The following is a 26,118-nucleotide window of genomic DNA, read 5'->3' as shown; positions in this document are numbered from 1 at the left end:
GCTGACCTGCTGCTGCTGCTCTGAGGTTTACTGCTCTGTGTGGATGAACTGAACTCACAAAGATGTAACCCAGTATTTCACAGCTCTCTGAGCTGATCTCCATCCCCTACACTGACAGCATACAGTGAATGAATCTCAGCATCAGCAGCTTTGATTCAAACTCATCTCTGCTGCAATGATGTAACCTGTAATTCTGACCATGAACACAAACACTGTGCTCCAGTCCAACACAGAGCTTTACTGTAAATACATTACAACAAGCTAACCTAAACTGCAGTATTTTCATAGAATCTTTGAATTACACAACGTCAGCATACTTCAGTTTATTTTCCAGTCCTTACCTTTAATTCTAACCTCTCTTCTTCCTCTCCTGTCCTCTTTCTCCATCTCTGAGTGAACTTCTCTCTCTTTGCTCTCCCTGAAATACAGCAGCTCTTCTTTTAGCTAGCAGACACACTGTGTAACAAACTGCACACACTTTGTGTGTTTGCTGATATTTGTTGAGCATTTAGAAACGTTGCATTTATCTGCCACACGTTACTCCCTTCGTGCTCGCTCCTCTTCAGTAGCGCTAGCTAAGCTGTTTATGTGCCGCAGCGCAACTTACGGACTCGGTCCGGCCCGCTGTAACCCCTGATTATAGTGCTATAAATGATACATTAATTATATGGGTTTGCGTATTTAATCCCTTTGTACGAGATCAGCCCCGATGATGGAGGATACGCCAGTACGATTGTATCTTATGTGTTATTATTCCTCCGTTTAGGCTCAGATCGTTTGATGTTTGACTGCGCACTGACCGGAAATGCAAACTTCTCTCTGACGTGTTAAAAAGTAACGAGTCTGTTTGAAAATGTAAGAAGTAGAAAGTACAGATACTTGTGTAAAAATGTAGGGAGTAAAAGTAAAAAGTAGTCAGAAAAATAAATACTTAAGTAAAGTACAGATACCTGAAAAATCTACTTAAGTACAGTAACGAAGTATTTGTACTTCGTTACTTCCCACCTCTGGTACTCAATACTATTTTTCCAAGAAACATTTGAAAAAGAAAAAAGTAAAAGATCAAATAGCATTTTTATGATTTGCTCCGAGTATTAACGGATCTGTCAGGTTTCCGATATGTGTCCCCCCGAATAGTAAACTCCTTCCTACGCCCTTGGCTGCACTAGATTGGAACAACCTCGAAGGAACAAAGAAAATGATTGCAGGTTTAATTGAGGGCCAGTTGCAGATTTTATCCATATAAGCAGAAGAGATTTTATGTTCGCTGCCAAAGTGTTCAGTAAGGAGTGATTTGGCTCTCTGATATCCTTCTCCAGGGGGAAGATGCTGACAACTTCTAGTAATCCAAGAAGTATCCAGTAAAGGGAAAGATTTTTCACTTAATGTAGCGGCCATTTGTCCACATCAAACCCCAACAAATCCAAATGGGCACTGAGGCACCTCAGGACTGGATCTTACGCAGGTCAAAAAGGTCTTAAAAATAACACAATGTCCATACAAAAGTGCATTTGGGTCGGTTTATTCTCCATTACGCAGCAAACTTACAGACATAAGCACTTTGGTCTGCAGCCTCTCTGTCACCTGGTAAAAAACCATATGACCCGGTGCCTGCTGACCCCTCCTACTTCACCTACTTAAGTAAATTAAGTGTATGCCTGCTTAGCCATGAACCCAAAACGTGAACCCAAATTTATCAGAAGAAAAACCATGAACTTAACCTTAGCAAAAATAAACTCAACACTTTAATCCAAAAAGCAAAAAACCCCACAAATAGCTCCAACAATATGTGCACTTATTTTACTTTTCTTACAATGTATATATGCACCAATGTATATATTTTTATACATTCTCCTATTTTCTGTTTTTTAAATACATTTTATTTTCTGTATATATTTTTATACATTTTATTTTTTGTATATTTTATACATTGTGTTTTATTTTCTGTATATTTTTTGATTAGATTATTATATTTTTATTTTTATTTTAGAGAGTTTGACTTTCTGTTGCATGGCACTGAACAGGAGTGGCCCTCCAATCTCATTGTACATCCTGTATAATGACAAATAAGGCATTCTATTCTATTCTGTTCTATTCAAGTTAGATCTGCTGCCTCAGTAGCCTCACTGACCTTGGCTTCTTACTTATTATAATATCAAAAATGCCAAAACCCGACAACAGCAGCAACAACAGTGATCAGAACAGTCCGAGTTTCTGCTTCTTCATCATGAATATTTCCATCTCCTCTTTCCACAATTTGCTGCTCCAACATGTTTTCATGTGTTTCACCTGCAGAGAAACAGAGCAGAAACACTGAGACACAAAGGCAACAGCAAACAAACAGATGTGTTTGTGTGTGTGTGTGTGTGTGTGTGTTCTACAGGTAAAACCTACAGAGAGCAGCTCAGACAGCAAGAAATATATCTTAAACTTATGCCTATATTTTTTTAAATGAGCAAAAACATGTTTGAGTTCTGACTCTCGACAGAAAGCACATTTGTTAGCCACATGCTATGACCTTTCCCTTCACACTTACACTGAAGGAAATGAGCAGAGGGGATTGTGGGTCACAAGAGAAAATTATAAGTGGCTCATAAAGCTGTGAGGCTGTTGCAGTTTCAGTGGAGTAGAGGAATGCTGGGAGCAACCAATTTTATACATTTTTATTTTACATTTAAATTTCATTTATTCACACCTGAGTGTGAGCTCCACACACTCACCTGTGACTGTGAGGTTGATGAAGTGGCTGATCTCAGTGTGAGCTCTGTTACTGCTCCCAGGTTTCCTCACTGCTATGTGACACTCATATATCCCAGTGTCATTAAACGTGACGTTCTCCAGGATCAGAGAAAGTCTCCGTCCTTCATCTCCGGGTTCCTCAGCTTCACTCGGCCGTGGAAAGATGGATGCTGGTAGTTTCATAGGAGCGCCTGTTCCTGTAGAAGTAGACGTAGCCGTCTGTGTTCAGGTCAGCTCTGCTCCACTTCAGCACTGAGATGGTTTCCTCTGTGGAGATCTGACACTGAAGAGTGACTTCCTCTCTGAGCTTCACCTGCACATCCTGCTGCAGAGCTGAAGGAAAGAGTCAGTCAGCATTTCACTGTTAAAACACGACCTTTGATATTTAACTCACCATCATGGAAACTTTTCCAGTGTCAGACTTTTTAACACACATATTTATTTAAAATTTCTAAGGATGAGGCTGGTTTACACTATTGTATTTATTCATTTATGTACGATATGAGTGAAAGTAACCGGAGTGAGAGAGGAGCTGAAAGCTTTAATAGAAATAAAAATATTTTATTAACTCCACTTGATGAATCCAACATTTTTAACTTCTGTGGCTGAAAAATGAAGCCAACAAACTGCAGTTCCTCTAATGTCCACTTGAGGCTCTAAAAGTGAGTCTGTCCCCATAAACTCCAAAGTTAAAATGTCCAAATAAACATGTTTACAGCCTGGAAAAGCAGCACTGGACTCTGGTCCTTATTTCCCCCTTTGGAACAGCTCCATGTGGATCTGACCAAGGCTTAAAACTAGAGACAAACTTGATTAACATGGACTCTAACACAGGTGGTTGTAAGAGAATGTAATAGTAATTATCTGACACTATCGCTGTTGTGCAGTTAATTGTACTAACAGATTATCCAAGAAGACGAGGTCTGAGCTCCAGATTACGTGAGTGAAATTCGAAGACTATTTTGCATTTAGCATTAATTACCAGCTATCTGTGACTCTGATTTAATTCTGATCCAAAATGCTGCAGCTAGAGTACTGACAGGGACTAGAAAGAGAGAGCAGATTTCTCCCATATTGGCTTCTCTTCATTGGCTCCCTGTTAAATCTAGAATAGAATTTAAAATCCTTCTCCTCACCTACAAGGTCTTGAATAATCAGGCTCCATCTTATCTCAAAGACCTTATAGTACCATATCACCCCAACAGAGCACTTCACTCTCAGACTGCTGGCTTACTTGTGGTTCCTCGGATACTTAAGAGTAGAATGGGAGGCAGAGCCTTCAGCTTTCAGGCCCCTCTTCTGTGGAACCAACTTCCAGCTTGGATTCAGGAGACAGACACCCCTCTCTATTTTTAAGATTAGGCTTAAAACTTTCCTTTTTGATCAAGCTTATAGTTAGGGCTGGTTCAGGTGTCCCTGAACTAGCCCTTAGTTATGCTGCTATAGGCCTAGGCTGCTGGGGGGTGACATTTTCATTTTATTCTCCCAAAAAAAGACATAAAAATCCAATAAAGTCAAAAGTTAACTGATCTTTTGGTCGTGATAAAATGAAAATCTCATCAGCACAAAACACTCTCAGCCCAACTCTGAATGCTGAAATTTCAGAATTTCCAAAAAGGTAAGCGTGATGTGATCCCCAACCAAAAGAGAAAGTTTCAGTTCTGCCTTAAATGATTTCACTTTACTTTTTTGAATTGTAGTTAAAATTCAGTTAGAGTGAAAAAACCACAGTTCAGGTTAAAATGCAAAAAGTCAAACACACTTTAAACAGCAAACTTCTCCCATCTGGAAAGGACCTCTCCAAAATCTCCTGAGGTACCAACTTCCAGTTTGGTTTCATCTCCTGACTTAAGCATCAGTTTGTGTGGACATGAGTTGGTCAGTTAAAGTGAGTAATGAGATGTTTAGCATAGCTACCTTTAACCGCAGTAAAGGTAGCCACATGTTTGCCACTGCAAACGTCTTCAGTCTTTAAATGTTCGCTCTCACTGTGCAGCAGAGTGATCCCTGAGTCAAAACATGAGCAGGTTACGATACAGCAGCCAGAGTGGACAGCGAAACAAGAAGCGCCCGACTCACCTGTAGACCCGTAAATCAGAGTCATGAGCAGGAGGACAACCGGAGAATCCATCTGTGAAGTGTTGCAGCCTGACCTGAAGTGAAAACGGACTTGATTTCAATTCTTAACAGTTAATGTGCAGTTTTAAAAGGGAAGTCAGACATTCTTCCCTTTTATTAAAAGGAAACAAACAGAGGCGTGGTGGTGTCCAAACTAGGACCTATGAGCATCCACAGTGTCCCTCAGGACAAATTCACCATTTACAGGATCATAATCAATACACAAATAAACTACAGTTAGCAGAGGACAGTATCACAACACAACACATGATGGCAAAATATTACACTGATACTAAATTATCCTCAGGGCTTTGATTTAGCTCTGCAACAATCTGCATTCTTGTAGTTAATGAGTACTTTTACTTTTTCTCTGAAACTTTGGTACTTTTACTTAAGTAAAGAGTCTAAAAAACTCAATTCAACAGTGTGTGAAACACTAAACTCTTACACTGGAGCTTCTCAGTGATCAGTCTGTATGAGGGCTGAACGTGAGCCTGAGAATCAGAGTTTTAGTTTTCTGCACTGCTTCTTTGTTTCCTGACCACCACCACCAATTTAAATAATCCAGGAAACGCTGCTGTGACAGCAGACAACCCCGTCGAACAATCTGTAGTGTCAACATCATCTGTGGTCTCATTATTAATCATTACAATGTAATAAATCTGTTTCACTCACCTGTAGATGCAGAAATTAGAGACAAACAAAGGAGGAGCTTGAAGGAATCCATCAGTGACAGCAGAGAGACCGCTGAAGATAACTGACACCTTCTTTAATAATCAAACACATTTTAATAATCAGCCAGTTTCAGTAGTAAGAGCCCCTCCTGCTCTGGTAAAGTTACTGCATTACAACATTTCCTGTATCTTTTCAAATGAAAAGCCCTCTGAAGTCTCACTGGTCAGAAACACTTTATTTCTTAACAAGGCTTTTATTGTGAAACATTTAACATTAAACTCGTGAGAGAACGGGCAAACCTGTATCTGTGGCTCTGATATTGATCCTGTGAAAGTTGTATCAAATTCACATCCTCAGCTTCAATAACAGGATCACAGAGCTGATACACACATGTGGACAAGACTCATGAAGCCAAGAACTACAACAGCCAACACAAATATATTTATCACACTTATTTTAATTTTTTTTACAGGGTTCCTGACAGCAGAGAACTGAAAGAAATTAAACACATTTCTCCATCTCGAGCCATTGTTTCTGTTTTTGTCAGTAGCCACAGACTCAGAGCTAAACTGGAAGAAATCTCTCATTTGATGCTCATCACTGCCCTGTGCTGGAGCCAAGAATCCACATGCTGCTCTGACACACAGCTCCACAACAACAGGTGATATAACTGCAATTACAACAGTTAACACTTTGTTGTGAATATTAGCGCTACACAATGAAGCGATGTTATCACACTCTTTACTGTAACAGTGTAGCTGCTCTTCCACTGACAGTAGTAACAAAGCTTCATGGCCAAATTTACTCAGAACAGAAACAAAGACACACAATACCTACAAAGTAACTGACTACATCCATGAACGCACACAAGCCATGATTAGTCCGACTGCCTGATAACTTTCATGCAGCCGCACCACCATCAGACTGAGCTCTCAGGTCACAAAACAGCAGGTGATGGCTAAGCGCTCTGATTGGCTAGGAGATGCCTATTGGTCACTGTGTGAACCATGATGACCCCATGCAGGTAACACATGTACTAACAAGAAGAGGTTTTTAACAAAGTTGCTCTCTTCAGATAGGACGTATGTCAGCTGCTTCAGTGGGACGAGGAGGGGGTGAGGTGTTCTGTTTCTTGGAGATCACAATCATCACAACAAAGGCCACAACAGACAGAACAACTACAAGTCCAAAATGTCCTCTGCTGACTCCACGCTCCTTCCCTCCATCCTCTCTGAGTGGACCTGCAGGTGAGAAACAGGTGTGAGGTGTCAGCTGTCAGGTAGGTGTCTCTGAGTCTTTAATGTCATATTTATTTATGAGCTTGTTCATATGGTTTGAGTTGATATTGTGAGATTGTAAATGCCAGAGAGGAAACAAGCACCTACTGTAGGAAAGGCTGATGAAGATCCAAATCCATAAACATCTGTTTCATAACAAACAGATTCATAAAATAACTCACCTGGAGGAACAACACTCAGGTAGATGGACCTGATGAGCTGCGCAGTTCTCCTCCTGAAGACACGACATTTGTATGTTCCCGTGTCGTTAACCGTCACATTCTTCAGAATCACAGACACGTCTCCATCCTTCATCTGTCTGTCCTGCAGATCCACCCGGTTCTTAAAGGATGGATGCTGGTTATCTGGAACAAACTGCTCATCCCGGTACAAAAGGACATAATCTGGCTCCAGGTCAGCTCTGCTCCACTGCACAGCCAAGATGGGGTCACTGTTAGTTGGAGCTCGACATGTCAGAGTGACGTTGTGTCCAGACTGAGCTGTGATGGTTTTCTGCTCTGAAAGAGGAAACAACATTAAGTTGAAAGGAAGTTTAAAAACAGGAAACATACTAACATGACACAGAGGACCAAACCACCTCATACTATAGAGCCTTGTTTTCAGCTTCTGTCATACTTAGATTGTGACTCACTGATTCATGTTTCATTGAGCTCTGCCTTTAGAGTCATTTCCTGTTTTGCTCAGTGAAGTTTTTTCTGTTTCGGCTTTTTGTAATCAGGGTGCCAACAGGCGCCTGCAGCTAAATAATTGTTATCCTCTCCAAACAGTCTGCAGTGTAAAGACATTAAAATCAGAACCTGATGTTCAGCACTGTGATCCTCTGACAGTAGAGGTGATGGGGGAGGGGGATGATGTGGCCCCTGTGTTTCATTAAGCCACTAAGCAGCACAGTTCAGAGTGAAAACTATCAGAAATAAATGACAGAGAAATAGAAATGATTCAAAAAGCTGGCTTATCCCAGCTGTCGTAGGGTCAGAGGCAGGAGCCGCTCTGGACAGGTGGACAATCTATCACAGGGCTAACACACAGAGAGACACCCGTTCACTTTCACCATCACTTTAGAGTCACAGATCACCTGGTATGCATGTCTTTGGGAGGACGAGAACCCACACAGACATGAGAAGAACCTGGAAGCTCTGCACAGAAAGCCCCGCACCACCCGGCAGACTCAAACACAGGACCCTGTTGCTGAGAGGTGATGGTGCTGAGCACCACACCACTGTATCGCCCTGAGATATTTCCTGAATGATTTACAGAGCAATGAATTTCAGATTTGAACAGTTTGGTGTGGCTGGGATGAAGTAAAAAGATGAATGAACTCTTCTGGATCCTTCACAGAAGTGAGTTATTTTAACATCACTGACTCTTTACTGGTCAGGTTTTAGTTTGGAGGAATTAAAATATAAACACATTCAGCTTCACTCACCTGCAGATGCAACAATTAGAGGCAGCAACAGGGGAATTACTAAAGGAGTCATCTATGACAGGAGGATGGAGACAGAGTTTCAGCAGCAGCAGCCTGACCAGAACAGACAGAAGAGAGGACAGGAACCTTTTATGAGTCAGAGAGGGGACGAGGGAGGAAGAGAATGAGTCCTTGTGCAAAAGAAAAGCAGTTAGCACTGATCAAAAACCACAGACCTCTGTTTAAACACAAGCTGTGATAAAACAACCCTCTCCTTTCAATAAATGCAATAAGGTGAAAAACATGAAGTTCTTCCTTGACTGATATTAGAAAGCACTGTGCCAAAAATGGTCTGCAGGCATTTACAAGAAATCAGGCTGCTTCCAGGAAATGAGTCCATGGAGGCAGCAGAGGCCCAGAACCAATCCACCTTCACAGCCACAGCAATATTTGATGCAATCAGAAATGTAACCAGTTCTTAGTGACGGTTTTGTTTGTTGTTTTTGCAGGTGCTATCCCACCCTGGAAAGCACATGTTGGTAATAAATAATGAGAAAAATTGATTTTATCATTAAATCTCCAGTTTTCTTTAGCTTTCAGAGTCTTTGAGTGGTAAATAGAGTCTCTGCTGAAAGGTCGCATTATATAAAAGTTTGCTTTCTCCAGTTCATGCAAATACATAAAGTACCAGTCAAGAATTTGGACACACTCACCCATTCATATGAATGAGGAAGTGTAATATGTAGAGTGATATTTTTAATTCTTCTGATCACAATAAATGTGAGTCCAACTCGTTAAAGCTCTTCTCGTCATATTTCAGAAGGCTCATATTGGAGTCATGTATGTGACTCCCAACCAAAAGAGGAAGAGTTTTAGAGCTTAGAGCCGAAAGTCCACCCCAGAGATTGTAGAGTCAACATCATCTGTGGTCATGATTAGTAAGCGCTGCAGTGTAATGACTCCTGAGGAACTCTGCGGGTGGCTCCTCGCTCTAAAGTGAAAGGAGACTGTGCATTTGGAAAGCACCACCATCACACCTGAGATCTGTGGACTCTACTGAGTCTTTCATAGAGCAGCTCAAGACTTGCTTTTAACTAATGACTTGTGTGTATTATTGTGTATTACCAGGTTTAATTTGAGTGTTGTGAAGCACTTTGTTATTTTTATCTAGAAAGGTGCTAAATGAATACATTTTACTGCTGCTTCAAATAAAACACACAAATGAATCATTTCCAGGATAAATTAAGGATAATTATACTGACTTAAACATTTCTTCCCTCTTTTTACTCATCAGTCTTTGATTCTGGAGGAATAGAAATATAAACTTGATTCACTCACCTGTAGATGTAGAAATTGGAGACAAACACAGGAGGACCCTGAAGGTGTCCGTGTGTGACTGCAGCCTAAACAGAGAGTCTGCCTGCTGCCCCATTTCCCTTCGATAAATACAGATGTGTCAGATGACTGTGATTCATGGAACAGTCAGATTGATCGCTTGTGTTTTCACAGCTGGACTCAACACAATAAAACTTTAGCAATGACGCTTAAGAGTGAGCTGAGCATAAGCTGTGGCTCTTTTCCTTTAGCTGTGTAATCACTCACACAGTGTTCTCATTAACGGCTTCACAGCAGTAAAAGATTCGGCACTAAAATTGCTTTGATCTCTGAGCATGGACTCTGTTGGCAGAGCGGTAGCAGCTATATTTGATCCAGATGAAGCAAACTTGCATATTTTTAAGAAGAGCAGCAAAAGAAAGAAGCTTCAAAATAAAACCCTTTTTCATCCACTGCTGTTACATGAACATCAGCTGCTGGTTTGTTGAGGTGAACATGGTGGAAACTGTTCAATAGCTTCATGCAACAAAGCGAGGAAGGTCCAAGGTTCCTCAGCACTCCACACATGCAGGGTGGTCTTCTTTTTTCTGCATGTGTTGAGAGAGCTGACACGACGCCACCGATACCCGACTCCCTCGAAAGACAACAATAAATGTTTTTTTGTTTTTTAGAAAATATAATTTTCTATTTTGTACCTCATGGAAGAAGCACCAAACTCACCTTTGTGAGCCACTGACCTCAGGTAAACTTTGGGAACTGTCATCTTATATTGCAAAGTAGGAAAAAGCAGTGAAGCTGCAGCAGTGACTGCATTCATCTGTAAACAGGCTGAAAGCGCAGCACAGAGAGCACAGCTGCAGAAAACTGAGTCTGACCTTCGTTCAGCTGAGCAGCTGAAGGTGACCACACTTCCTTCTGTTTGGAGAGTTTCACCCGTCAAACTGACTGGAGCGCATATAAGAGTGAAATCAAGTAAAAACACTTTTGCCTTTATATTGATCCCTGTCAGCTACTGTAATGCAGGCACGCTCAAGTGACTCATCATGACCTAATCAGAAACAGGAAGTTTTATATACGATCTCTGGCTGCAGGCTTTCAGGGGGTTTTGGAGCCACCGAAAGCAAAACCAATAAATAAATTAAATAATAACTCTGTGTCAGATCTGACAGACCACGTGGTCCACTTAAAGGCAGGTTTACATGATAAATATGAATAAACCTCATGTATTAGTTAAAGCTCACCTGCAGAAACACTCATTCCATGTTCCAGCAGCCATTAAACCCCCATTGTTCTCTGCTCTGACTCTAAAACTGGGATTTCCTGAGGATGACAGAATATTTTTCCAAATAAAGCTGAAAGTTTCCGAGTGTGAGAAGAGTTGCTCTCTGATCAGTGATGAGACGACGAAGCAGGAAAGGTTCAGCAGGCTCCGTGTTTCAGAGCTGATCAACAAAACAGATCATGAATCAATAATCAGTCACCTTTAAACCATCATGGAAGCTGTTTCCTGGACAGGTCACCAATCTATCACAGGGCTAACTCATAGAGACAGACGGCCGTTTACTTCAACCATCAATTTAGAATCATCAATTAACTTAAGCCTCTATGGCATGAATTTTTATCTTAGGACGAAAAAAATTCACCTTAGTTTTTTGGAGCTTGGGGGTCCCTGATAATACATCATAAAATATGCCCCCCAGTAAACCCCCAGATTTTGATTTGTTGCCTCAGGAGAACAACATGCTATGATGGCACTAAAACACTGAGGTTTCCTAAATGGGTGGAATAAGTTCTATTCCAACAACAAACAGCAATTTTAACAAGGTTTATTATAACAGACATCAGACATGAACGGTTTATCAATCAGGGGGTTCGAGATTGGGTGCACTGTGCATTTGTGTTCCTGAAGGTGTGCTCTGAAGCCCGTACAGGCCTGAGCAGGGTGAGGCTTTGTGGTGGAAAGATCAGCATGGTGGACCTGCCACCAGAGCCTGAGTGTGAGGACACCAACAAGTTCTGACTAACCAGCAGCTCATGTGGAAATCGGCTGGTCAGCTTGAATGAGTTATCATACATTTAGTGTGTCCTGCTTCCCCACAGTGACAAGCTCCTTTCAATAAATGCAATATGGTCAAAAACAAGCTATTCTTTGACTGATATTAGAAGGCACTTTGCCACAAACGGTCTGCAGACATTTACAGGAACTCAGGCCACTCCCAGGAAATGAGTCCATGGAGGCAGCAGGTGTCAGCAGAGGCCCAGAGCCAATCCCACCTTCACAGCAATATTTGATGCAGTCAGAATAACTCCTGACAGCAGCAGCTGTGACTCTGCATTCATGTGGAAACAGTGTGATGGTGCAGTATCCAGACTGCAGCTGTTTCTCTGATGTTCACTCAGCTCAGCAGTGTGATGGAGCACTTTAAAGTCTGGATGGAAGTGCAGCTGAATTCTGATCCAGTTCTTAGTGACAGGTTTGTTTTTCCATGTGCTGTTCTAACCTGGAAAACACATGTAGGTAATAAATAATGAGGAAAAATTCATTTTGTCATTAAAGTAGAGTTTGGGTCTAAAATGGGCCAAAATCTCAGTTTTCTTTATCCTTCAGAATCTTTGAGTGGTAAATAGAGTCTCTGCTGAAAGGTCGTGTTTTATAAAAGGTTTCTTTCTCCAGTTCATAGAAATACAGAAAGTACCAGTCAAGAATTTGGACACACTCACCCATCCATATGAATGAGGAAGTGTAATATGTAGAATGATATTATTAATTCTTCTGATCACAATAAATGTGAAAACACTCTGAGTCCAACTCATTAAAGCTCTTCTCATTATATTTCAGAAGGCTCATATTGGAGTCGTGCATGTGACTCCCAACCAAAAGAGGAAGCCTGAATACTGTCTGTGATCATTTTTACTTTCACTTCACCTTTGGTTTAATGTATCTGATGATGTTAAAACTACATGATTATAGAGGAATAAAATCATGGTTCAGGTAAAAAAAAAACATTCAAACTAACGGCTGCTCTCTTGGCCTTGTAAAGAGATTATGGTCTTAATGTAAAACAAAGGTAACAATCATTTTACTCATCAAACCACAGTTACCATACAGTAACTCATATATATATATACTGTATGTGTGTGTGAGAGAGAGCGAGAGAGAGCGAGAGATATGACTTTTTTTAAAACAACAACAGCTGTTGCAGGTGAGAGAAAGTCAAAGGGAGGTCTCCTCTGATGTTAAAGTCCAGAAACAGCCAAATATTTAGAGTGTTGTTGGAACCTGATGTGGATCAATTTGTGCCATTTTTGGGTTTCATGGTTACATTTGTATTTTTTTTTGACAGCACAAACAGAGGACAGCAGCATATTTCACAGTGTGCAAGAAGAGTTTATTTAAATTTTCATTCATGATGATAGTTTGTAGAACTCACAATCAAACACAAACTCTGAAACAACACACTGATGATACAAAGTTAAAAACACAGTTATTGGAAAACTGAGCACCTTTTATCGTGTGAGTAATCTTTCCCCAGAATTTTGTTTCTTTTATAATTTTGTTTTTTTGTTTACTTTACTTTCCAGAGTGGGTTTGTTCATTTCACTTTTGTTTAAAGTGGGAGTAACAACTGCCTTTAACAGGAAGTGAGCTCAAACAGAACCTGGATCAGGGAAGTCCGGACCGCCCTCTCCATTGTGTTCTAGGTCAGCCCCGGCACCTTTTTCTATTAGGAGACACCAAAACAGCTCAACTAGGAGGCGTCCAAGAGGCATCCTGGTCAAATGTCTGAACCCCCCCCATTATTTTAACAAGGTGATGATATGGAGGAGCAGCAGCTCTAAAACACATGCAGGTACTGGGGTTACCTGTGACCTGAATGGTTAACACTCCTCACCTAAACTCCACTGGAGACTTTTGATGCAGCTCCATCAGTGGCTGAAGTGAGACCACAGAGTGAGACCATGTCAGCCAAGACAGTCCCACAACATCCAGAGTCATAAGAAACTTGAAGCATAGCTCGTCCACACTAGAGGTCTGACCACTGTGGTCCCCCAGTCACCTTTGCAGCCTCAACCCAGTGAAGAGAAGTCGTCCCCTTTGTCTCCACTCCCTGCTTCTTCCACAGAAGCACTTTAAGTGGGACTGAGAAGATCTTCACAGTATTCGTTCCACCACCCAATCAAACCCTCAGTTAAGGTCAGCAGCACTCCAACTCCATCATATACAGTGTAGCAGGAAGCTGCTTCCCCTTCCTGACTTTGAGGTCAGCCAAAGGTCTCGCTCCCTGGTCTCACTTCACTCGCTGTCAGATCTGTGCTGTGCTAGCACCAGTACCCATCAGCTGCCTCCACAGTCTCACAAATCCAACCAAGCATGATGGGAAAATCTCTTCAGATTGATGGGTGTCTTCACCTCTGGTGTCCACCACCAAAGAGACAGTAGAAAGCACTACATAAGTCTATAATCGCAGTAATACTAGTCTGCTTTTACTCCACGTGAAATGAGTAGTATTAACCATTATCAATATTTTTACATTTTTGCTGAGTGTTTTGTTTTTGTTGTTGTCAAATGGTGCGTAAAGCCCAGAACTGGTTCAGTTCAGTATACAGGGCAATGGTTTAATGTCAGTGCAATTATCCATCCATCCATCCATCCATCTCCACTTATCCTGTTCAGGGTCACGGGGGGGGGCTGGAGCCTATTCCAGTTGTCATAGGGTGAGAGGCAGGGTAGACCCGGATATGGTTGCCAGCCTGTCACAGGGCAAACACAGAGAGACAGACAACCATTGACACCTATGGGCAATTTAGAATGACCAATTAACCTAACCCCAGCAACTGCATGTCTTTGGACTGTGGGAGGAAACACCACAGAAACAGGGAGAACATGCAAACTCCACACAGATAGAGGTCCGGGCAAAGGTGGAATCAAACCGAGAGCTTCTAGATTTCATTCTAGCTGTGAGGCAGCCGTGCAATTATAATTTTTTTTTTAAAGTTCATATTTCTGAAGAAGTTAGACCTGCTGCCTCAGTAAGCCTCACTGACCTTGGCTTCTTACTTATTAGAAATATCAAAAATGCCACAAACCCAACAATAGCAACAACAGCAACAACAGCAGCAACAACAATAATCTGAAACAGAGTTTCTGCTTCTTCATCATCCATATTTCCATCTTCTCTTTCCATGATTTGCTGCTCCAACATGTTTTCATGTGTTTCACCTGCAGAGAAAACAGAGCAGAAACACTGAGACACAAAGGCAACAGCAAACCAACAGGTGTGTGTGTGTGTGTGTGTGTGTGTGTGTGTGTGTGTATATGTGGGTTCTACAGGTAAAACTACAGAGAGCAGTTCAGACAGCAAGAAATATATCTAAAACTTATGCCTATATTTTTTTTAAATGAGAAAAATATGCTTTGAGTGCTGACCATCAACAGGATCACATTTAGCATCTTTGTTAGCCACATGCTATGACCTTTCCCTTCACACTTACACTGAAGGAAATGAGCAGAGGGGATTGTGGGTCACAAGAGAAAATTATAACTGGCTCATAAAGCTGTGAGGCTGTGCAGTTTCAGTGGAGTAGACGAATGCTGGGAGCAACCAATTTTATACATTTTTATTTTAAACTTTCATTTCATTTATTCACACCTGAGTGTGAGCTTCACACACTCACCTGTGACTGTGAGGTTGATGAAGTGGCTGATCTCAGTGTGAGCTCTGTTACTTCTCCCAGAGTTCCTCACTGCTATGTGACACTCATATATCCCAGTGTCATTAAACGTGACGTTCTCCAGGATCAGAGAAACGTCTCCGTCCTTCATCTCCGGGTTCCTCAGCTTCACTCGGCCGTGGAAAGATGGATGCTGGTAGTTTTCATAGGAGCGCCTGTTCCTGTAGAAGTAGACGTAGCCGTCTGTGTTCAGGTCAGCTCTGCTCCACTTCAGCACTGAGATGGTTTCCTCTGTGGAGATCTGACACTGAAGAGTGACGTCCTCTCCGAGCTTCACCTGCACATCCTGCTGCAGAGCTGAAGGAAAGAGTCAGTCAGCATTTCACTGTTAAAACACGACCTTTGATATTTAACTCACCATCATGGAAACTTTTCCAGTGTCAGACTTTTTTAACACATATTTATTTAAATTTCTAAGGATGAGGCTGGTTTACACTATTGTATTTATTCATTTATGTACGATATGTGTGAAAGTAACCGGAGTGAGAGAGGAGCTGAAAGCTTTAAGAGAAATAAAAATATTTTATTAACTCCACTTGATGAATAAAATATTTTTAACTTCCGTGGCTGAAAAATGAAGCCAACAAACTGCAGTTCCTCTAATGTCCACTTGAGGCTCTAAAAGTGAGTCTGTCCCCATAAACTCCAAAGTTAAAATGTCCAAATAAACATGTTTACAGCCTGGAAAAGCAGCACTGGACTCTGGTCCTTATTTCCCCCTGTGGAACTGACCAAGGCTTAAAATTAGAGATACACTTGATTAACATGGACTCTAACACAGGTGGTTGTAAGGTAATGCAATGTAATTACAATTATCTGACAGAATGTGCAGCTAATTGTACTAACATATCATCCAAGAAGTCTGAGCTCCAGTTTAGGTGAGTGAAATACTAAGATTTTATTTGGATTTCACTTTAATCTAAGCATTAATCTCCGGGTATCTGTGACTCTGTGATGCTCCCATACAGTCTATGGATGCATCGGCTGCTAACTCCACCATCGTTCCCAAATGTGGTCACTTCTTTCTCCAACAAACTAAACAACATGGTGGCAGCCATAGATGTTTGTCTGACATCTTCACCATTGGTGTGCATGTATTTTTGAGTTGTGACCAAGGCGACATTTGACACTTGAACACAAAAGTCTGATCAGCTGATCCTTGAGCTCAATCAAACATTGATGTTCGAAAGAAATCGAGACTACAGTGAGAACCACAGGTTCCAGCTCTGTGTGAGTCTGTAAGAGCGTCTGTAATGAACCAGCATCAGCTGAGCAGCTGTGATCACAGCTGTCCTGTGCCTTCGGTTCACCTGAACGCTCATCTCTGATGATGCCACTGCTGATCGAGCTCTGCTTTAATAAATTACAGCTAGGTTTAGTTGACAGGCTGGTATTGCTTCATAATACAGCCCACAGCTAAGGGTGTAACTCTCCCAGAGTTAAATGTGATTTAAATGTATTTTAGCTGAAATTATGATGCAATGACACTGTTGCCCCTTCATGTTAGCTACACTAGAATAACTGGGTAACAATTTAGCTTTTTACAGGAAGTAGTTTTAAGTGGTGCCTCAGCACCTTTAAGTAGCCTCTAACTTGTGGGTATGTTACAGGAAAAGAGACACAAATTATAATGAAATTAATTTGAAGTAAATGTGTAACTTCTGTCTATAATAAACCCAGTTTGGCCACTTCACACTATAAAAGGAGGAAAAATTGTTGTCTTTACTGTAAAATATCTGAATTGGACATTTCTTCAAATTCAAAGTAATTAATTAATGAGTAATGACTCTAATGACTTAGAGTCATTACTCATTAATTAATTACTTTTTACTTTCAAGATGTTTGGTTTTCAACTTGTCTTTGAACAGATTTGGTTACAGACTCTTTCCACCTCCCACAGGTGAGGTTTGAGTTCTATTATTGTGCCAAATAATTAATTAAAAGTTAATATGACTGACCTTTTGGTCATGATAAATGTGTAAATCTCAAATATTAGCAGAAAAAAACAGTCTCAGCCCAGCTGGTCTATAGTCAAATGCCTTATTTTAATGCTGCAGTTTCACATTTAGAGTAACAGACGTCCCGAAAAAAAAAATCCACGTTATTACAGAAGTGTTTGAGGAAGAAAAACTGAAGGGGAGACTCCAATAAAAACAATAAGTAAGTTCTGTCTGGGATGCTTTCACTTTCCTTTAATGAATTGCTGTCACTGTTAAAACTCAGTTATCAGAGGTAAAAAAAAAAAAAAAATGTTAAAATGCAGAACGACAAACACGCTTTAAAGGCTGAACTTCTCCCATCTCTTCCCTCCTGCTCTCTGACGGGGACGGTCGCATTCTATCCTGCCTCCCTGCCCTCCAACATCTCTCCTGCTTGCTGTAAGAGTGTCTTTTACACACTGTGCGAATAAGAATAAGATTAAGAAGCAACATGGATCTGGCAAACTGGGCCCTAAACACCACTGATCGAATTTTCTCCACTATGAGAGCGGGGAAAGGGGAGCCTGAGTGTCCGAGTGGAACTGACCCCGTCAGCTACGTCATCGATTCTTGGAGCTTGTGGAGACCTGTGTGCCTCTCAGCTCTGGAGGTTGAGGACATGGAAGACGTTTACATATTCGGCTACTTGGAAACAGGATCTCTTCAGTTTGGGCTCAGAGGATACCTGATTTACCAGGAAATTATGAAAATCTGGGCAGCAGTTCGACATCTGCCGAGGCTGCAGACCCAGGTGGATGGGCTGTGCAGAGCCGTACAGACCAGACTCAAAGCCTGTTGGACCTGAGCCGTAAAGCGGACTAGTAGTCCAGCTGAGAACGTGCTCGCAGGCGAGAAGGAATAGATCTGGAGATAAGGTTTGATTCCTGCACAGCGAGGACGGTAACTAATGAATTTGGATTACTGGATTTACTGAATGGGTTCCCCAGTGAAGCTGAAGGCTGCTGGAAAAAACACAAGCACCCTGTTCCAAAACAACATCTCCATTATCAGGAATTCGGCTCCCCAGCCGGCCTTGGGCTGATAATCATATCTCTCCAGGACAATGTGTGATGGTCGCTCGTCCCCTCAGCCCTCTCTGTGATTTGTGTGAGCTGGATCTGGTGTACCACGGTCACTGATGAACTTGCATCACTGTCAGCGAACTGTTTTGGCTAGGAGCTGGCATCGGGCTCCACAATGCTATGACCCTCTCGTCTCCGTCTGCATTCCACCCCCCCTTCACCAAATCAGACAATAAATGAGACAAATCTGAACAACTCTGTACAAGTCTTCAGTCTTTAAATGTTTGTTCTCGTCATGGAGGAATTCAAAGAATGCAGAAAATGCAAAGTGTAGGTGGCAGCTTCCAGTACAGCAGCCAGAGACTCAGACATACAGGGTATGCCAAAGTGGGCACCGCCCCCTGTGAGAAATCAGCTGTTACATTAAGCATGCTGGTGTAATGAATATGAATATGTTTCCAAGGTCAATAAAAAGGGATCAGAGATGAACTTCTGACCTGTTAAAGCTGTTAAGCTGCATTGAATTACACTGACCTAAAAATGACTTACAGTTTGTCACTTCTTAACTTAAAAAGAAAAATATAAACAAACTCTGTTTGACTCACCTGTAGATCCATAAATCATAAGCAGGAGCACTATGAGAGAATCCATCTGTGACAGGAGGGTGGAGAGTGAAGTAGATGCAGCCTGACCTGAACTGAAAGTTTGGTTTCACTTCTCAGCTCTTATGTGACCATGAAGGGAGGGAGAGAGAATTCCCCCATCCCTCAACTCCAATTCAATAAATGCAGGACTATGAAAAAGTTTTTCTCTGATTAGATGAATATCGAATCAGTCCTGTGCGTTCAACAAATAACATTTGGCCTACAAATGCATCAAACTACAGTTATCACATGGACAGTATCTCAGCTCAACATGCAGCAACGCAGCAGCAAAATCCCATGACGGCAAAATATTACACTGACACTAAATGATCGTCAGCGCCTTGATTTTGATTCGGTTCTGCAGCATTTTCCCGAATGTGTTTCCAGCATCAGTAATTCGATAAACTCCTTCAGCATTTACAGGAAATCAGCGCGCTTCTCAGAAATGATGCAAGAGTTTGTTAAGCGTATGTTTAACCAGCAGATGGCAGCAGAAGCTCAGAATATGATAAATATTTAGTGCAAAGTATAAAGTACTGAAGCTGCAGCAGTGACTGTATCCATCTGTAAACAGTCTGAAAAAGCAGCACAGAGACATAAGCGGAAGTTTTTAAATACCGTCTGTGGCTGGACTTTTAGGGAGTTTTGGAGCAACCGAAAGCAAAAGAAGAAGAAGAAAAAATAACTGTGGGTCGGAGTTCCCCGAACTGTTCACCTCCAGTGAGCCCTGACAGACCACGTGGTCCACTTAAAGGCATGTTTACATAATAAATATGAATTAACCTCATGCATTAGTTAAAGCTCACCTGCAGAAACACTCAGTCAGTCCATGTTTCCGCTTCCATTTAATCCCCATTGTTCTGCTGATCCGACTCTTCAAAGTTTCCTGAAACTCCAAAGAATACTGGGATTTCCCGCAGATAACAGTATCGGAGTTTAAAAAGCCCGACCTGATAAAAGTGAAAGGTTTTTTTCTTGAAATAAAGCTGAAAGTTCCCGAGTTTGATCTCAGGTGCATAGGCTGATCAGCGATGAGATGACTGATTGTTGCTTGAAGAAGCGGAAAAGCAGAATGAGGGTGGGACCAACACCATAACAGATAAAACCAGTGGTATTAAACACGAGGCCCGGGGACCACACCCAGCCCACCGAAGGATCCATTTCAGCCCAATGGGAGTGAAGTGCAACTTTTTATTTTGTGTGACTCTGCTGCTCTACGTGTTATTTATTTATCTATTATTATTTAAATGATTTTTTTTCTTTTTTTGGGGGGGGTTCCAAAGAACCACTGATGTACAGACTGGAGAATATCTGCTTAACACTGGATTGTGCTACAGTGAGGGTGCATGAGGGTCAGGTATGGTTTCTGTGAAAGGAACAAAGAAAAATCACAATATAAAAAAGACTAAAAGTCAACATAACACCTACAGCTTAATCAATGAGCTGCATCATCCTGTGCTGTCCAACAATACAAAGATGTGTTCTAAAACAATTCTTAAATGTGCCACAAGATGGCAGTCCAACACAAAGGTGAAATTCTCTCTGCAGGCAGTCAGATCTGCACTGAGCCTCTGTACAGGAATATGGCTCCTATTTTAACTCCTATTTTAAACTTAAAATCAAACCCATATGCACACACAACTAAAGGATGGGGGGGTAACCTTTATTTATGACTCACACCAGTCAGATAGGCTGCAACCCCATGGGCTGCTGGGTAATGTAGTACCAATGAGATAACAGGAACTTTTCTTGCTGAGTGATTAAAGTGAGCAGAGTTACTATATGGAAGAACTGAACAGGGGCATTTTTTTTCTTTTTTAACAACTAACTTGTAACAAAAACATAAAAAGCAACAAATCATGTCTGTAACATGAAGGCCGAAGATGGATCACTGGTATCGAAATTATAATTTTAACAGTACAACACACCAAACATCTTAAACACACTTCACAAACAAAAACACTGTTTAAAAGATCACCTGCTTGGTAACTTCTGTGTTTCACTGCTTCAGAAATGAGAGTAAAATTAAGGATAAATCTGAGAGAATCCATGAATGACGGGAGCAGAGAGAAGCAGCTTTGTCCAACTTAGTCCATCTGCAGCAATGACGCCAGCATGACTGAGGAGGGCGCTGTGCCTGTGCCAGTCAGAATTTAGGAAGCACGCTTGACGTGATTCTTCAGCTAGTATTAAAAACAGAAACTTACTTACTTTTAATGTAATAAAATTTAATCTTTTTTTTTCTTTTTTCCACCAGTGCAAAATTTTAGCAGTAAAGTATCAAAAAGAATCATACAAACATTATTTTCTAAGGTTTTCAGCTTCAAATTTACTGGAGAGGCAGAGAATCCTGATAAAGACTCAAGAATGGTTAATGCTTTTTACAGTGAACTGATGGTTTACAGTTTTTCTGGGTTTTAGTAACATTTCTACTCAGACTGATTCAAACAAATCTTCCACCATCATGCTGCAGGCAGAATAACGTTAATGTGTGCATTTATGTGGTTAACTTTATTAACAGGGACATAATCAGGACCTGACCGTATGATGCTTCACGTTCTCCCACACCCAGCTGTTCCACACAGATGTCAAATTTCTACAGCAAATGTATTTTTCCATAAAGCAGCCTCCTCTCTGGGTGAATGCTGTGCTCTATCACCAAAATAATGAGAGAAAGATTAAGAACAAAGCTAACCTATAAAACAGCGCTGCCCTGTCCGGTCGCCCCTTTCTTTCAGCTTCAACCTCTTACGTAGTTTACAAGCTTCCCTTCAATAAACACAGAACTATAAAAATCTACAGTTTTCTGTGTAAATGTTAAGTTTATTTCACTCTTAAAACACCTCTCACCCTCAAAGTGTTTATGCTTGAGTAAGATAAGATAAGATAAGATAGTGTTTATTTGTCACATGCACAGTTATACACAGTACAATGCACAGTGAAATGTATTTTGTACCTGCAACCTTATATACACACACATATAAATAAGAAGAATAAAAATAAAAAAAAGTAATTCACACTATACACTATACTCTATATACTATACACTATACACACTTTTATAAATTATAATATTTACATTGTGCAATAATGGTCCAGTTAGGGCTCAGAGTTGAGCAGACGGATGGCTTGTGGGTAAAAACTCTTCTTCAACCTTTCAGTCTTAGTCCTCAGGCAGCGGTAACGCCGGCCTGATGGGAGCAGGGAGAAGAGAGAGTGTCCGGGGTGGCTGGGCTGTTTTAGGATCTTCATGGCCCTCAGCCTGCACTGCTTGGTGTAAATGTCCTGCAGGTTGGGGAGGGTGGTTCTGATGGTCCGTTCAGCTGAACGAACCACCCTTTTTAGGGCCATGAAGTCCTGCTTGGTGCAGTTTCCCATCCAGGTGGTGATGCTCCCACGCATGATGCTCTCGATGGTGCAGGTGTAAAAGTTCCTGAGCACCTTGAGTGGGAGCTTGAAGTCTCTCAGCCGCCTGAGGAGGTAGAGACGCTGTCTGGCCTTCTTCACAGTGATGTTTATGTGATGAGTCCAGGACAGGTCCTGTGAGATGGTCACTCCCAGGTATTTGAAGGTGTCCACTCTTTCCACCTCAGCACCACTGATGACAAGTGGATGGTAGTCCCTCTGCTGCTTCCTGCTGAAGTCCACGATCAGTTCCTTTGTTTTGCTGACGTTGAGCAGGAGGTGGTTCTCCTGGCACCAGTTCTCCAGGCGGGAGACCTCTCTCCTGTAGGCTGTCTCCTCATTGTGAGAGATTAGTCCCACAACAGCAGTGTCGTCAGCAAACTTGATGATGACGTTGGACTCTGACGTGGCCTCGCAGTCATGGGTGTACAGTGAGTACAGCAGAGGGCTGAGCACACAGCCTTGGGGGGAGCCAGTGCTGAGGGTGAGGGAGGATGAGGTGAGGGGACCCACTCGTACCACCTGTGGTCTGCTGGTCAGGAAGCTGTGAACCCACCTGCACAGGGATGGGCCCAGGCCCAGGTCCAGCAGCTTAGAGACCAGCCTGGAGGGAACTATGGTGTTGAATGCTGAGCTGTAATCTACAAACAGCACTCTCACATAGTTCCCCTTACCAGTGTCTATGTGTGAAAGGGTCTTGTGGAGGAGGAAGGATATGGCGTCATCTGTGGATCTGTCTGGCCGGTATGCAAACTGTAGTGGGGCGAGGGTGGTGGGCAGTGAGGAGGTGATGAATGTCTTGATGAGTCTCTCAAAACACTTCATCACCACAGAGGTGAGCGCTATGGGCCTGAAGTCATTGGGGCTGCTGGGGTGTGGTTTCTTTGGGACAGGGACTATGATGGACTTTTTAAAGCAGGTGGGAATCACACACAGTTTCAGTGAGAGGTTGAATATCAGTGTAAACACAGGTGCCAGCTGGTCAGCGCAGGTCTTAAGGACACGTCCACTAATACCGTCTGGTCCAGCCGCTTTCCTGGTGTTTACACGTCTAAACGCCCTCCTCACGTCGCGCTCCGTCACAGTGAGTGTCTCCGCCCCTCCGGCCGGGAGCGCAGCGGGCTGTCGGCTTCCCGACTCAAAGCGCGCAAAGAAGATGTTGAGTTCATCAGCCAGAGAAGCGTCGGCACTCACCGGGTGTGTGTGTGGTGCTTTGTAGTCCGTGATGGTGCGTAGTCCCTGCCACAGTCCCCTGGGGTCAGACTGTTGTAGTTGCTGTTCCAGTCTGCGGCTGTAGCGATGTTTAGCCTCTTTCACCGCTCTGCGGACGTTGTATGATGCAACCTTGTAGTCCTCCATGTTCCCAGAGGCGAGGCCGGAGTTGTAGGCAACGGTGCGGGACCTCAGGGCGTCGCGGACAGATTTATCCACCCACGGCTTCTGGTTGGGAAAAGTCCTGATGGTCCTCCTAAGTGAAGTGTCTTCAACAACTTTCCCAATAAATCCCACAACAGTTTCCGTAAACTCTTCGATGTCTCCGCCCGCGCTGCTGTGAAACATGTCCCAGTCGGTTGAATCCAACGCACCCTGCAGAGCGGCCTCTGTTTGATCAGACCACCGTGTCACTTCTCTCACAGCAGGGGGTTCCTGCCTGAGCCGTTGTTTGTATTTCGGCATGAGAAGCACAGAGGTGTGGTCAGACTTCCCAAAAGGCGGAAGAGGCTTTGCTTTGTAGCCATCTTTGAATGGAGAATAGCAGTGGTCTAGGGTCCTCTCTCCTCTGGTGGGGCAGTCTATGTGTTGAATCAATTACGGTATCAGCTTTTTCAAGTTTGCACTGTTAAAGTCCCCGGCTACGATGAGAGCCGCATCACGCTGGTTAGCCTGATAGGTGGAAATAGCCTCATGTAGCTCGGATAGTGCAGTGTTTGTGTCCGCCTGAGGTGGAATATAGACGGCGCTGAAGATGACCGACGTAAACTCGCGGGGCAGGTAGTGGGGACGGCATTTCAGGGTTAGGAGCTCCAGGTTAGGTGAACATGATTGTTTCAGAGGGACAACATTCCTACTGTCACACCAGTTGTTATTAATCATTAGGCACACACCTCCTCCTCTTGATTTTCCAGACTCACTCGTTCTGTCCGTGCGATGAACACTGAAGAACTCCGACGGCTGTACGGCGTGGTCCGGTATGAGGGGGGTCAGCCATGTCTCCGTGAGACAGATGATGTTGCAGTCCCTTATGTCCCTCTGAAACTGTATCCTGGCCCTGAGTTCGTCCAGCTTGTTATCCAGTGACTGGACATTAGCCAACAGGATGCTCGGCAGTGGCGTTTGGTGCGCTCTGCTCCTCAGCCTCTCTCTTACGCCGGCTCTTTTCCCTCGGGGCCTTGTCCGTGACCTGGTCCGTCCTTTGTTTGAGCTGGCCCACTGGAAACGCAGTATCTCCCGAGGCCAAGTCGGGTCGGGAGAAAAAGGTGTCAGAATACAGCCAGAGTGCTGTATTCTGATATTAAAAAGAGTCTGTCTGTCATACGTGATATGACACAGAGCAGGCGGAATTATAAAGTCCAAAATTAGAGCTAAACCTAATATAAACAAACAAAGCGTAGGAGCAGGTACGACGGCTGCTGACCTCACCGGCGCCATCTTGGATAATTTACATATCAGTCCTGTGTATTTGGGGCTCATAGATGGGGCTTTATGGGGCTTTATAACAATCAGTTAAAGGACTTCTCTTTCTTTTCTTCTTTCCTTCTGTTTTTTTTTTCTCTCTTGTTTTTATTTTTAATAACAGGTAATAAAACTAACAAAGGTCCCCAGGGAAAAACAAACGTCTCTCTGGTGAAGGCTCATAGCTTTTAACAATAAGGGCGGCTCATGTATTGTGTATTCTATTATAAGTAATAACATAACGTTTATAAACCTTTATTTCCAATCACCGTCCAGCAGCAATTATCAAAAAGGTTCAACAAAATGTTCAGACACATATACCACACACACACACACACACACACACACACACACACACACACACACACACACACACACACACAGCTCCTACTGACTGGACAAAGGAGGGGGCCACCACATACACACAAAGTTGGGGTACTGCCTCACACACTTACACAAAAATCACTCCATTCACATAGACATATGCATACACACACCCATTTGGTCTTTTCTCTGCACACACACCTCACTTACACATAAACTCAAGCACACAAACACTGAAAGACAAAATCCCTTTAGCTCACACACACAGGAAAGGGCACAGGGGATGACACACCCTTAAACACACTCACGGGCCGGCACACACAGACATAAAGAACAAACAACGTCTCTTCTCACACAAACAAATTTAGACTTACACACAAAAGCGAGGAAAGTCAGGTGGGGTCTCCCCTCTCAAAAAAAAGGAAGAGTCCATTTCCACACACACACACACACATCTTGCTCTACACGAAACAAACACACAGACTAGTCGACCTTTACTTCTCTTCATTACTAATGCTGCTTCTTCTCATCTATCTATCAACATCTTAATTTATGCAAAATTCATATAGAAGGTTATATCATACACAACTCGTCAGCAGTGTCAATGAAAGAAAACATTTCTATTGTTTAATCAGGATTTAGGCCTGCCTAACGCAGCTCCTTATAGGAGGCTCAACCCAATTATGCGGCTGTTTCTCTCAACACTTACATATCTGTTGCATATGCTCTTTTCCTTTACTTATCCCTTCTTTTATTCTCTGTAAACTC

The 26,118-nt window shown here is 42.5% G+C and overlaps 2 protein-coding genes across 2 annotated transcripts in view; one reads left to right on the top strand and one right to left on the bottom strand.

The window, feature by feature from the left end:
• LOC115775352 (GTPase IMAP family member 8-like) overlaps window positions 1-26,118 on the top strand; it is a 102,731-nt gene that overhangs the window by 19,224 nt on the left and 57,389 nt on the right. The window lies entirely within an intron of this gene.
• LOC115775349 (myelin-oligodendrocyte glycoprotein-like) lies at window positions 14,485-18,986 on the bottom strand. The gene is made up of 3 exons (XM_030722882.1): window positions 18,910-18,986; window positions 15,247-15,600; window positions 14,485-14,791 (listed from the first exon to the last, which is right to left on the bottom strand). Exons 1-3 carry the CDS (start codon window positions 18,953-18,955, stop codon window positions 14,568-14,570), a joined length of 624 nt encoding a protein of 207 aa, XP_030578742.1. The 5' UTR covers window positions 18,956-18,986; the 3' UTR covers window positions 14,485-14,567.

The sequence above is a fragment of the Archocentrus centrarchus genome, unplaced genomic scaffold, assembly GCF_007364275.1.
Source record: "Archocentrus centrarchus isolate MPI-CPG fArcCen1 unplaced genomic scaffold, fArcCen1 scaffold_107_ctg1, whole genome shotgun sequence".
NCBI classification, from domain to species: domain Eukaryota; kingdom Metazoa; phylum Chordata; class Actinopteri; order Cichliformes; family Cichlidae; genus Archocentrus; species Archocentrus centrarchus.
The sequence above is the reverse complement of the archived record's forward strand: the minus strand, read 5'-3'. Positions and strand labels throughout refer to the sequence as shown.